At 44.2% G+C, this 13,705-nt stretch overlaps 1 protein-coding gene across 1 annotated transcript in view; it reads left to right on the top strand.

Annotated features, from left to right (window-relative positions):
* The window catches only part of GTF3C1 (general transcription factor IIIC subunit 1), a 121,797-nt gene extending 113,294 nt beyond the window's left edge, over positions 1-8,503 (top strand). Inside the window, 4 exon segments of the mRNA XM_021006270.2 lie at positions 1,419-2,013; positions 4,045-4,090; positions 4,366-4,558; positions 5,546-8,503. Of these exon segments, the coding sequence (XP_020861929.1) occupies positions 1,419-2,013; positions 4,045-4,090; positions 4,366-4,558; positions 5,546-5,767 (1,056 nt within the window). The 3' untranslated portion in view covers positions 5,768-8,503.
* Positions 8,504-13,705: the final 5,202 nt, after the last annotated feature.

Here is a 13,705-nt window from a genome sequence, read left to right as displayed (position 1 = left end):
GGGCTAGGCATATTGCGTATCCATTGAAGGAAAAAGAAATATTCCTGTGACTACTATTTATGCTTAGCATTAGAAAATATGAAACGATTTTGTTCTCTTATGATCATCTGCTCTCCCCTGTGTATCCTGTATATGTAATCTTTTAAGGCCTCCAGAGACCCAGGAATCGAAACTTTTATTCCCAGCAAAAGATCTGAAATTCTCAGTGAATAGCTTAGATTAATTTCATATGACCTGCTGTCACTACTGGCCCTGAAATTTGAAGTGGGAAATAGAGAGTGACTGGGTGATGAACTTTCTCTGTCTTGAGTCATCAGTCCATATTGAAGAAGAGCCAAGACTGCAGGAAACCTTTTTTCCCAGATAGACAGAATAACTTCTTCCAATTCCTTTGTTGTAAAGATGAGGAAACTGAGACTCAGAGAGTTTAACTGCCCAAGGTCAAACAGCTAACTAACTAATAACAAGTAGGACTAGAACCTGATTTCCATCCCTTTCCTTCCCATTGCAATCACCTCAGAGTAGCTGATGAGAGAGCCAGGTACAAATACCCTAAGCCCCAGCCCACCTGCAGGGGTGGTGCCCACATGCTTCCTATGAGGCCCCATCATCCTAGCTATGTATTTGAGAAGCATTGAACTATTGGGCCAGAAGCTAAGAAAGCAGATGCTGTCTGTGCAGCCCACTGGCCACCTCTCCAGACTATGTATATTGATAGGAATAAGATGCCACATTCTTTTCTAGCAATCCCAGTCTCTGACAACTACGGACTTAAAAGTCCTCGTGATTTGATAGAACTTGCAGAGGTAATCACATTCCTCCTGCTGCCTCTAAATGAGCAAATAGACTGATTCCTATTACAATTTAAAACAAACACGTATCCAGGACCTAAAGAACTCATGATGACTGAGTCTGTCCCTCCCTGCTGGTCTGGTTTGAATGGAAGTGTATGTTTGTGGATCACTTTGAGTTAGTTACAAACAGCTGCTGGGGTTCCCTGAGCCAGGGCAGAAAATTCTCACTTCCTCTAGGAAGTCTCCATTTCCTCAAGGTAGAGTCACTAAATTCTCAAAACAAATTTAAATTCATGTTCATTTTAAAAAATAAATATACACTTTGAGGTGGAGGACTAAGGAGATGGATGGGGAGCAGGGTACTGGTGTGGAAAAATCAAACATAACTTTTTCAAAGTTGAGTCACCACCCTCCCTAGCCTATGGCAAGCAGGTAGGACCAACTGAGAAGTGACAAGATAGAGCTAACTCTAGGTATTGAAATGAAATGCCTTAGTTCTCTCTTTCCAAAGCTAGTCAGCCCAACAGAGTTATGCTGCCCTATCTCCACATACCTCCATGGAGAGGGAGATACAGAATACAGTCAACAAATACATATCAAGATGGGCCTTTCTGCTTTTCCTAGGACCTCTTGGCTCTGCAGCAAGTATTGGAAGTTGGAGGCAACACTGTGCGTCTGGTGGCAATGATCTTTGCCCAACCCTGGCTGTTACACTCAGTGCGCTTGAAGAACAAGGAGGAAGAAACTGATGTACAAACAGAGGATCTTCACCAACCCAGCCAGAAGCTGCAGCTGAGAACCCAGGAGGAGCTCTCCAAAGAGAGGAGCTTCCTTGAGGAAACTGAACTGGGTCCTCGGGAGGCCAAGAGGAAGGCACAGCACAGCAGCCATGTGGGCCCTGACCCTACTCACGAGGGTACAGAAGGTGATTTGGAAGGAATGAATGAGCCACCCCCAAAGAAGGCTGTTCTGAGGGATGTACGCCTAGAGCATTGCCCCAGTCCAGCTGAAGAGAAAGGGGCTCTCCCTGCAGATGAAGGAACAAGAACCCTGGAAACTCCAGCACCCAGAGCTGAGTTAGAATCAAGTGAAAGTGACCTTCCCATAAGGCTATCAGGGACTGAAGGCAATCGGGGAAATGCCAGTGACCTGGAAATGCCAGACAAAGAGCAGCCTGGAAATCAGCCCCAGGCCCCCGAGGGCTATGAGGACCCAAAAGGTACGGCAGCAGCTTAAGCACCCTTTGACTTGACATTAACACTGGATAATTCATTCTCCCCAGGTTATTAATTTACCACTGCAGGCCAGTTCTTAGCACTTGGGTTTAGGGTGGGAGAAAATGCAGATTTTTCCTGTGAATATGTCACTTTGTATTTAGCTTGACAGCTTTCAGAGTACTTTCATGTACATTATCTCACTTGAACAAAAAAAAATAACTGAAGAAGAAACTGAGGCTCAGAACAGTTGAGTGACTTGCCTAGGGTCACGGAGCTAATAAATGTCTGGGTTAGGACGACTTGTGACAGCCTGTCCAGCGTTCCTTCCCCTATGACATGCATAAAGATCTTGGCAGTTTGGAGGGACCTTGGAGGGAATCTGATCCAAATTCTTACCTCACCTGCTGTATCTGCAGCCTCCCAGGGGGGTCGCCATGCAGGCTCTGTTTGAACAATTTCGTCCAGCTTATCCTGTTCTTATGTGACTAGACCGCTGGGCGAGGGAGCCACCCTGAAAATCCCAGAGACCAGAACTGGCTTGGCCCGAGCCCAGACTAGCTCGTTGCTTCAGCGTGGGCTCTGGACGTACTGCCTTAGGTACCAGGACAGCACAGTGAGTGAGAACGGGAAGGATGGCCTTTGTGAGGCTCCTCTGCTGCTCCCCTCAACACGTAGGCCTCTCTGCAGCTGAAGGGGCTGATGACAGTGATAACGAAGGGAAGGAGCTCTGGCCTTGCTATCTGAGCTCTGCCACTGACTGACTTCTCAGAGTGACTTACCTAACCCTGCTGAGCTCATGGCCTTCTGTGTGAAACCGGGGCGATACTTAGGCCACCATCACCACCAGCAGCCCCGTTGGTGGATCTGAGGAGAAAGCTATGAAATGTGAGCTGAGGCCCTGCCAAGGTCATAGCACAATTTCAAAATATGCCATTTAGGAGCCGACTCTTGAAGGTCAGAGAGAGTCTAGCAGGGTGTCATGTGTGCCAGCTTCCTATTCTCTTCCTTCCTTGCTGTGCTTCAGGAGCTGCACTGACTAGGCATATGACCTTGGGAGAGTCACATGCCCTCCCTTCCTGAGCCTTGATTTCCTCATCCATAAAATGGGAGTACTTGTACTACTGCGGCCTCTCTGAGTTGTTGTGAAGCTCAGATGTGATAATTTGTGGAAAGTCCTTTATAAAGTACAACATAAATGTCAGTTCTTATTGTTATGTTACCTTTGGGGGAATATTCTTTTCACCTTAGGCCCACTTAATTTTTCCAGAAACCTTTACAAAAAATATACTCTAGTGTCAGTTTTCCTTGCCCAAAAGAAGCTTTCTTTTTTAGTGACAACAGGGACTGGTTTCCATTTTTTTTTAAGTGCATGGGATCTCAAAGCTCTCCTTCAATTGGAAGAAAATCCAATAGCATAACAAGTGACAGTTGAAGGATACGTGTTCTGGCTCACTGAGTGCAGAGAACCTTCCCACTGAGAGAAAGCCCTCTGCTAGGATTCAGGGCCTTGGATTTCTGATGTGCTCCTGGGTTCTGTTCACAAGCAGTTTATTGACTACAGATATTCTGTCTCCTAACCAGATGGTCAGCCACAGGGTTAGCACCTCAGGAGTCCTCCTAAAAAGATAAAAGGGCTTTGTGTGACTCCCTGAGAGGCCAACACCCATTGAGGCAGTGCCTCTTCCTACCAAAATGTATTTGTTAAGTGTTATCGCCTGTTTTTCCTTGCTCCATTTATAACCTTTTCTTCCTCTCCTATCATGTGTTTGTTGGGCTAAGTATGTCTTCTTTAGTCAGTCTTTGTAAACTTCATGGAAATATTACTTATGTCCATATTCTTGGTAATGAGCACAAAGTCCAGTTTTCTACAAGGCCTTAGCTGCAGGCGGCTCCCAGATGCCAACCATCCTCGACACTGTTTCAAAAGGAATGATTCTTTTTCTTGTGAAAAGGTGTATATATATATATATATATATATATATATATATATATATATATATATAAAAAATGCTCTCTTTCTGTTGTTTTTCTAGCAGACAATTTTGGAGCAGGCAGCCTCTCCCAAGCAAACCGGGAAAAGTAAGTAGAGTTAAATGATTGTTTTTTCACTTAGGTTTCACTGGTGCCATTTGTATTTCAAACTAAGATATTCCAATATACCATGCCTACCAACATAGAACATTCCTTTATGACAAAAAAAAAACCAAGTAAGCAAAACTGACTTGTATCAAGACTAAGTCTGACAGCATATACAGCCATTCGCCTCTGTTTTTCTGCGCATCCTCAGATGTTGACTCACCAGTAACATTAATACCAGGTATAAGCACTAAATCCATCGTCTGTCTCTCCAACAGGGAATGTGAGAATGTCTGCTTCATTGGCAGGCCCTGGCGCATTGTGGATGGCCATCTAAATAAGCCAGTCTGTAAGGGGATGATGGAAGCTGTCCTCTACCACATCATGACCAAGCCTGGCATCCCCGAGAATACCCTGCTTCAGCACTACCAAGGAGTCCTGCAGCCCATTGCAGTGTTGGAAATTCTCCAGGTCCATACACAGATTTAGAAAAAGATGCTTGTTCTCCAGAGCACAAGTGATAAAAGATGCAGTTTTAGGTTCAGTTGTGCTTTGGAGAACAAGGAGACAGAGAGACTGAGAATTCTCTGACTTCAAATGGATCCTTAGCAATCTGGGTCTCCCATCTTACAAGTAGGAGAATGGGGATAATTCAGTACAGACCATCTACTGTGCTGGGTAAAAAATTCCAAGTATGTGTCCTTCTGACATGAGCAGAGACTTACTTCATAGGCTACTAAAACCGAGAGATCCAGGGATCATCTAGTCCAGTCAGTTAATGAGCAAGCGTTTAATAAGAGCCTACCTTGGGCCAGGTACTATACTGAGCCCTGGGGACACACACAAAAAAAAGGCCAAAAAAACCAAAAACAAAGCAACCCCAAGTCCCTGCTTTCAAAGAGCTCATAGTCTGTTGGGGGAGAAAACATGCAAATAGCTATGTACATAGAAGATATGTATCATGTAAATAGAACGTTATGTCAGAGGGAAGGTGCTAGCAGTGGCAGGGACTGGGCTAGACCTGGCAGAAGGTGAATGTGAGCTGATTCTGCTGAAGGAGGGCAGAGGACGGTTGGGAGGCAAGAGAGCATTCTAGGCATGGGAGCTTGTTTAACACGTGAAAGACCTGAGGTCCAGAGAGTTTGAATGGCTTCCCCAAAGCCACATATCTAGGAAGTGGGAGACTTGTACTAGGACTTGAATTCTTAGCGCCAGGGTGGATGCCATGAACATCAAATTTATATATGAAAGAAATTCTCTTGGCACAGCTACTCAGATCTAACTGAAAAAGAAAAGCAATTCAGAAAGAAGCTGCATGATGACTAGCACTGAGTCCCATATAGAGGGTCTGTGGGAAAGCTTGGCCAAGAAGTTCACAGGATGAAAAGGCTCAGACCAGTGGTGAGGCCCACGGATGTGTCTAAAAGACAAACATTTTGTCTTTATTTATTTTCTCAGGGTCTAGAAGCGCTTGGCTGTATCAGAAAATTCTTCCTAAACAAACCACCTGGAGTTTCCCTCTTCTCCAAACCGGCAGTAGAAGAGGAGGTGACGGCCCCTGGCCTGAGTGAGAGGTTGACCGTGTTTTATGAGCCCACCATAGACTGTACGCTCCGCATGGGCCGCGTGTTCCCACAAGAAGTGAACTGGAACAAATGGGTGCAGATGATCCATTTGTAAGAAGAGGTATTTGTATTCACTTCTCCCAGCATCACTAAATGAAAGGAGACAATTGCCGGAGAGCTATGGATGGATTTCCCAGCTGATGATTTACAATGGCTTTGGTGCTGAGTAATCTCTTCTCTCCCCACCTCACTCCCAATTATGACCTTGTGTTTTCTGGGCTCCAGGATTGCCTCAGGCCAAGGACACTTCCTGCTATGAAGGAGCATAATCATGTCAACAGTGAGATGCCCCCCACCCTCCATCGTGAGAAAAACTAGACTCAGTGTGCCCTATAGACATCAGTGGAATTGGCCTCAAGAAATAGGCCCAGTGACCAAGATGGGGTCTGTAGCCAACAAGCTATACAGAAATATCAGTTCTCTTTTATCCCTCGGGCCCCATCACAGACTGCCTTTCCCCAGGCCAATCTCATGGCATATCTTTGTAGGAGCATCCAGATTAAAGGCCTTCTTTAGCCCACTGCCTTCTGGGGTACCAGAAGTGTCATGGGCCTAGTATAGACGCAGTTTAACACAGTCTGCCCAGACCATGCTTTGTTCAGCTGCCACTATCAGGTGCTGAATGAATGCTTCATTCACCTTCTTCTTCTGTCACACAGGGAAGGGAGGAATACAGCTTTGGGAACTGGAGCTCAGACTGTAGCTTATGAATTTCAGAGCTCTGAGGAATTTTACTGGGGAAAGTGGGCCTGACCAGGTGTCGGGAGAGCCCCAAAGAGCCTTGTGATTCACTTCCAGCAGGCTCACTTTGGTGCTTCTTATATTAGCTAGACCCAATGCTTAATGCACTTAGCTGGTAAGAAGCAGCCCCAAATTTCAGCTGTAGAATGGGGCCTGGTATTGAATGTAAATATGTGATACTACATATATGCTCCCTCCCGGTCATCCCATCCCCACAACCCACCTTTTTTATACCACTTGTATTGGTTTCTCCAACAGTCACTGCAGTTGTGTGTTTTTATATTGTAAATGAAGTCGTTCTGATGTATAAAAGCTTCAGTTTCATTGAATTTGGGGGGGAGTGGGTGTAAGAGTACTAGTTCTTCCTAATCCTCTTAGGCAGGTCACAGTTCCAGCTGCCATTTGGAAACAGTGCTGTCCCTACTCTCTCAGGGCATATTCCCATCATGTTAATAGCTGTCACCTTAACACAGTGCCATTAGTGTTCACAGTGTGTTTGTGTGCATTATCTCATTTGATGTTTGCAGTGATGCTGACTTAGGTAGTGTAGGTATTGGTATCTCCATCTTACAGACTTAAAATGAAGACTCAAAATGATTAAGTGACTCATCCAGGATCACACAGCCAGCAAATGGTTAAGTATTGGAAAGAACTGCGCAGGTCTAGTCCAGCCAGTACTGGAATAGGAATCCTGTCCACAGTTAATCATTCAAGAAACATTTACTAAGCATCTCCTAAGTGCTGCTGTGCTAGGGGCTGGGAATGCAGATACAATAAATGAAACAATTCCTCCTCATACTTAGATGCAAACATTCCCCAGTGGTCATTCAGCCTCCACTTGACCCCCAGTGATAGGGACAACATGAAACTCACCAACAGCAGTTCATTCTATTTTTATGCATCTCTAATTATTAAACAAATTTTTCCTTCTATTGAAACAAAATAGACCTTCTCTGCAGCTTATAGTTCTGCCCTCTAGGACCAAGCAGAATAAATCTGATCCCTCTTCCATTTGAACCTGGGTCTTCTGGTACCAGATCCAGAAGAGTGTATTGTTTGAGACTCATCAGGAGGGATAAGGGAAAGTAGGCCTGTGACTTTGAGCTTTAGTCTACTTACTGCCTAAGGACCTGTCCCAACACTCCAGGCTTAGGACAGTATAGCAGAGTGGAATGCCCCTCTTGTTCCTTCTGTCTGGGCCAGAGTCAAACCAAGCGGGTAAGGAACCTGTAAATAGGAGTGCAGGAGAAAACAGGGAGATGCTGGGGTATCTAGATCTTACTGGCTTTTATTTAATGCCAGATTTTCATAGGTTAAATGTGGAACTATTCCTTGACCTTAAGGTTCAGTAAATGAGGAGGAGGAGAAGAAGGAGAAGAAGAAGAAGGGCGGAGGGAAGGGGAGGTGAGAGAAGGTGAGGGAGTGGGATAATAAATGCTTCAAAGTATCTGAAATCCAACATTCCTTAGTGGAAGTAGGGATTTGAGTCGTTCTACTTGGTCCCAGAAGTAGGAACAGTGAGTGGAGCTTAGAGACAGGCAGATTGTAGCTCTGTGTAAGGGGAAGCTTCCTGACAATTCAGTCAGTCCAAAAAGGAATAGGCTACCTCAGGAGGTAGTGATTTCCCATCCTGGGAACCCTCGATTCGAGTGGATAACCATTTTCTGGGGAAGTTATAGAGAGGATTTTGCTATGAATTGAACATGATGACATCTGAGGAGATCCAAGATTATGAAATAATGTGGGATCTTTTAAGACTAGGATAGACCAGCATTGTAAATAATTTTCTTAGGCCCACTAGGTTACAGGAATTCAAATTAGCCTACACAGGCATTTTACCCCCATGCACCCTTTCTTCTTATAACAGCTTTTTTTTTTTCTCCTAGGCATGGTGACTTAACTTTTTGGGAATCTTGACCTCTCTCCTTCCCTGTTAATGTATCTGGTTTCAATTTGTGCCTTCCCTCCCTTAACTTCCCTCCTCCACCCCTGCAGAAAACTTCTGTCTGCCATGTATTTTTAATGAAAGTGAGTTGATGTTTTTTGAGAATTTAATGACTCGTGCTCTTTGGAGAACCACACCTCTCACATCCCCTACTCCCCCTGCTCCCCAGAGAAATCCCAGCCAATAGATAAGAGAACTCTGGCAGCTAGCTGTGTGGTTCAGAACAGAAAGGGAAGTACAACTTTACAGGGGCTACAGGCTGCCCCTTTAATGGCCTGCTCTGATAAGAGATGGATATAGCATCTAACCTCTATCAAAACCCATAATTCAGAGAGATTGCCAGCAGGTGGCACAAAAAGCATGCATTGCCAGCTAATTCCGTAGTTCACTGTTTCTGGAACAGGTGGGAAACCAGTACGATACAATAGCAGTGCAGCCACCCAGCCAAAGTCTAGTACTAACGTTCTCTCCCATCTTGCCCTTTCTCTGAGGCAAGGTTCTCCCCACCCTCCTCAGGTTAAGATCTGTAATATCAAAAGGACTCCAACTCTGAAGCTCTGAACACTTACATGTTCGGTGGCATTGGCCTCTTCAGTAATAGGAGGGGGGTGTGTTTTGTTCTTGTTTTGGTGGAAAGCAACACACATTTCAGAAGCTTTTGGAACAAGACAGTTATGTATGTCCATAACCTTACTCTGCCCATCTCTTCTATCCAAGCTCTGCACCAGTCACAGGGATAGTAAGAACATCCCCCATCTGTAGATTGCTGTCCATCTGCCTTGTGGTGGCACAGGGCAGAGTATACAACCTGTGGGGCCCCCAATTAACAATCCTCCTTACCACCTCATTCGGCCCTTTCAGTACTTTAGCAAGCACCAATATGCCTATGATTGAGAACCTGCCTTAATGAAGTAAAATTGGCATTCAAAAAGTGGTTATCCATACATACTGTATACAAGGAACTACTGAGGATACAAGTATAAAAGAGAACCTAGTTCCTACCTGAAGGAGCAAGGAGATTGTCCTAATCTAATTGGAGGGATATGCCAATGGTTTGTATCCATAGATAAATATAACCACAGGTAGGGGAGTTACAGGGGCAAAGGTGAAATCTAAATGATACTCTGGGAAAATCTAAAGACGGAACACTGAGGTAGTAATAATAATTATTATTGTATTTATCCAGTGCTTTAAGGTTTACAAAGTGTTTCATATATGTTGACTGGTTTGATCCTTACAACTTTGTGAGTAGGTGTTATAATCATTCCCATTTTACAGATGAGGAAATGGAAACACAGCTTAAGTGACTTGTCCCAGGGTCATATAGCCAGTAAGTAATCCAAACCCCATAATCTTTTTTTTTTTTTTGCTGAGGGAAGGGGTGCAGAATTTGGAAAGTAGCACCTGGACTTTTTGGTCTCTCCCATGTTTTCATATAGCCAGCCACTCTTTACCTCCATATTTAACTGTGGTATGACGGAAAATGCATTAGACCAGGAATCTAAAGGCCGTTGGTGCTATCTTTGGTTCTGCCACTAACTTGAAGCTTTGAACAAGGCTCTTTGGACTCAGTTTCTTCAACTTTAAAATGAGGGCTTAATGGGAAGACATTTGCAGAGGCCTTTCCTCACAGCTGCTTCCTGAAGTATGGATGGTATGAGCACATTGCGCAGTCATCCTTTGACAGTCAGCTCTCTCTCCACCATAGGACAGCACAGCAGCCTTAGGACATTCTGTCATTTCAGGACCATAATAACTAGCTCCTCAAGCAGTTGGAGTCATCTGGACAGCTGCTCTCTCATGTCTCTTTTCCTGCCCTCGAGTCCACCCTGTGAGAGACTTAGAGATAGTCTACCTGTAACGTACGTGAGCCATCTTCCCATCCCAAAGAGGGAGGGGCTGTCTATGCCACCCCACCCACCCCCACCTCCCCCTTAATCGTGTTACCAGGGGGAGGTTGTGAGTAGCTATCAACGAGTTAGTACAGTGGTTGTCAAGTGTGTGGACCTCTGCTTGTCTCTCATTTGTTGCAGGTGCATTGGGAGCAGTGAGGCATTTCTGTCTTGGCAACCAGTTAAATTACTCTTGAGTATAACCAGCTTTCCTCAGCTTCTCTGACATAGCCTTAGTCTCGTCAGTCTCCCTGAGATCAGATGGGTATGAAAGGGAAGTGGTTTTCCCGGTTGCTGTGGTAGCTGGAAATGATTGCATTGAGAGCTGTCTGGGTGGGGCTGGGCCCAGCTGGGTGTGCAGTTTGAAACTTGTGACCTATGAGGGTGTGGAAACCACAGCCTTCCTGGGCACTGAGCCCTGCCAACCCACCAAGACCTGAGCCTTTTTTGCAAGGGGGTAGGAGGTGAGGGGAGCCTTTTCTGCAAGAGTATATGGGTGTGGGATGTTAAGGAGAGAGGTTTGGCATAGGCCCAACTCAAGACCCTAGGTCAAGGGTACTTAACCTGGTATCCACAGATCCATTTCAGAGGTCCAACTTGGATGAGGGGAAAAATTACATCTTTATTTTAACTAACTTCTAACTGACATGTAACATTTCCTTCTATAGAAAATGTAGGCAACAATTGGGGGGGGGGAGCAGGGAATAAGCATTTATTAAGCCTCTACTTTGTGCCAAGCACTGTGCTGAACACTTTTTACAAATATTATCTCAAATGATACAACAACCCTATGAGGGTAGGTGCTATTATTATCTCCATTTTATAGTTGAAGAAACTAAGGCAAACAGAGGTTATGTGTCTTGCCTAGAGTCACACACAGCTACTAAATATCTAAGACAATATTTGAATGCAGGTTCTGCCTCGAGGCTCAGCACTCACCACCACTATATCACTAGCTGGCTCTATACTATCATTCAGAGAAGAGATTCATAGGCTTTAGCCCACAACAGAAAGGTAAGAACCCCTGCCCTAGGTAGATGAAAAGCCTGAATTATTTTAAAAATCTTAATTGTTGTCTCTTTCTCAATGACTTCTTCCTACTACCCAGCAGAACCCTCCCTTCTAACAAAGTAGTATAATTAAGCAAAACAAATGAATCTGTTGGCTGAGGCTGGCAAGGTAGACATCATTGAACACCTGTGGTGCTCCAGCTCTAAAGTGCTGTGATTCTATGCCCAGTCCTTGCTCTGTAACTTACTAATGATATTTTACAGTCCTAGACTCCCAACACTATTAGCCAAAGGTATGAAGGAATATGTGGAGATTATAGGGTGAGTGTTTGAAAGCCACTAGTTGAATCACGAGACCAATTAGAAGAATCTCAGAATTGGAAGGATCCTGAGAACATCTAGGCCAAACCATACCTGAACAGGAATCCTTCTGCAACATCTTGGCAAAAGGTCATCCATCTTCCACCACAGCGAAGGGGAAACCATAACTCCAGTCCACGTCTGGATATCTAATTATTAGAAAAATATTTCCCTTACATGGTGGTAAAATCCACCTCTTTACCTTCCAAATATTTATCTGGATTTTGCTCACTGAAGCCAAGCAGATCTAGGCTGTATGGTGTAGTGGGTGGAGCACTGAACTTGACATTAGAAAAACCGGGATTCAAATCCTACCTTTACTCCTCTCTGACCGTCTGAGTCTCACTTTCCTCACCCGAGAAATGAAGAAAATAATACTTATGGTACCTGTCTGGAAGACCTCTTGTGAGAAGTGTTTTGCAAACCTCAAAAATAGTTATTTTCATTTTCCATGTGATAGTCCTTCAAAACTTGAAGATAATGATCATCCCCTCCCCCAAGTCTTATCTTCTCCAGGGTAAACATCCCCACCCAGTTCTTGCAACTGAGATGGTATAAAGTACTAGAGAGAGAATGGATTTGGCCTCTAGAGACCTGAGCTTGAATCCATGCCCCAAAACTATGTGTGACTCAACCATGCACAACTCAACTAATCCTCCAATGAGTCAATCAACAAGCATTGCTTAATTACTGTGCCAGGCCCAACAAAAGGAAAAGGTGATTGTAGAGGATAAGATGGATAGATAGCAACAAACATGAGCTTAGACAGACTTACAGTGGAGATAGTGGAAGATAGAAGTGCTTGGTGGCATGCATGGTGTCACAAAGAATCGAACATGACTGAAAAGCAACAATGCCAGGCTCTGTGCTGAGCACCTGGGATACATTCATTTATTCATTCAATATACATTATTTTTGTGATCAAATTTATTTAAAAGTATAGGAGAACTCCACAGCAATACTGGTTAGGATCAGATAAGACAACACACCAGTATTCTAGGCTCTTTGCATTACTGTGGAGGAAAGGAGTATTTTTTTTTTAATTTAATTTTCAACATTCACTTCCGTAAGATTTTGAGTTTTAAATTTCCTTCCCCCTCCCTCTCCTCTCCCCTCCCAAGATAGCATGTAATCTGACATAGGCTCTATTTATACATTCATATTAAGCATTCAATATACATTTATTAAGCTCCCACTATGTGCCAGGCACTGTGTTAAGTGCTAGAGATACAAAAAGAGGCAAAAAAAAAGTCCCTGCCCTCAAGGAGCTCATAATCTAATGGAGAAGATAATGTCTACATATATAAGTATATATGAGGTTCATATAAAGTGGATACATTGGAACTTTAGAAGAGACCACTGCAGTAGCCATGGCCACTAGAAAAGGCCTCTTGCATAATGTATAACTTGAGCTAAGACTTGAAGGAAGCCAGGGATGCTAAGGAGCTGACATGGAGAGAGTGGTCCAGGCATGGAGAAAAGTCAGTGTAAAGCACAAAGATAGAAGATGCAGCATCATTTGTGAGGAACCATTAGTATGGCTGGAGCACAGAAGCATTATGGAACAGAATAATGGAAGGACAGGAAGGGACCAAGGCATGAAGAGCTTTCAGAACCAAACAGGAGAGTTTATAGTTGATCCTAAAGGCAACAGGAGGCTGGAATTTATTGAGTAGTGGAGAGATGTGGGCCAACCTGTGTTTTAGGGATATCACTTCCTCGGCCAAGTGGAGGATGGATTAAAGTAGTCAAGAAAACTGATCAGGAGGCCATTGCAGTATCTGCAGTGGTCTAGACTGATGGTGGGGCAGCTAAGTGGTGAAGTGGATAGAGTGCCAAGCCTGGAGTGAGGAGGATTCATCTTCCTGAGTTCAAATCTGGCTTCAGATACTTATTAGCTGTGTCACCCTGGGCATGTCACAGAACCCTGTGTGCCTTAGTTTCCTTATCAGTAAAATGAGCTGGGAGAAGGAAATGGCAAACCATTCCCAGTATCTTTGCCAAGAAAAACCCAAATGGGGTCATGAGGAGTTAGAGATGACTGA

This window comes from Phascolarctos cinereus, unplaced genomic scaffold, assembly GCF_003287225.1.
Source record: "Phascolarctos cinereus isolate Bilbo 61053 unplaced genomic scaffold, phaCin_HiC Scaffold_4;HRSCAF=312, whole genome shotgun sequence".
In the NCBI taxonomy this organism is placed as follows: domain Eukaryota; kingdom Metazoa; phylum Chordata; class Mammalia; order Diprotodontia; family Phascolarctidae; genus Phascolarctos; species Phascolarctos cinereus.
The sequence above is the reverse complement of the archived record's forward strand: the minus strand, read 5'-3'. Positions and strand labels throughout refer to the sequence as shown.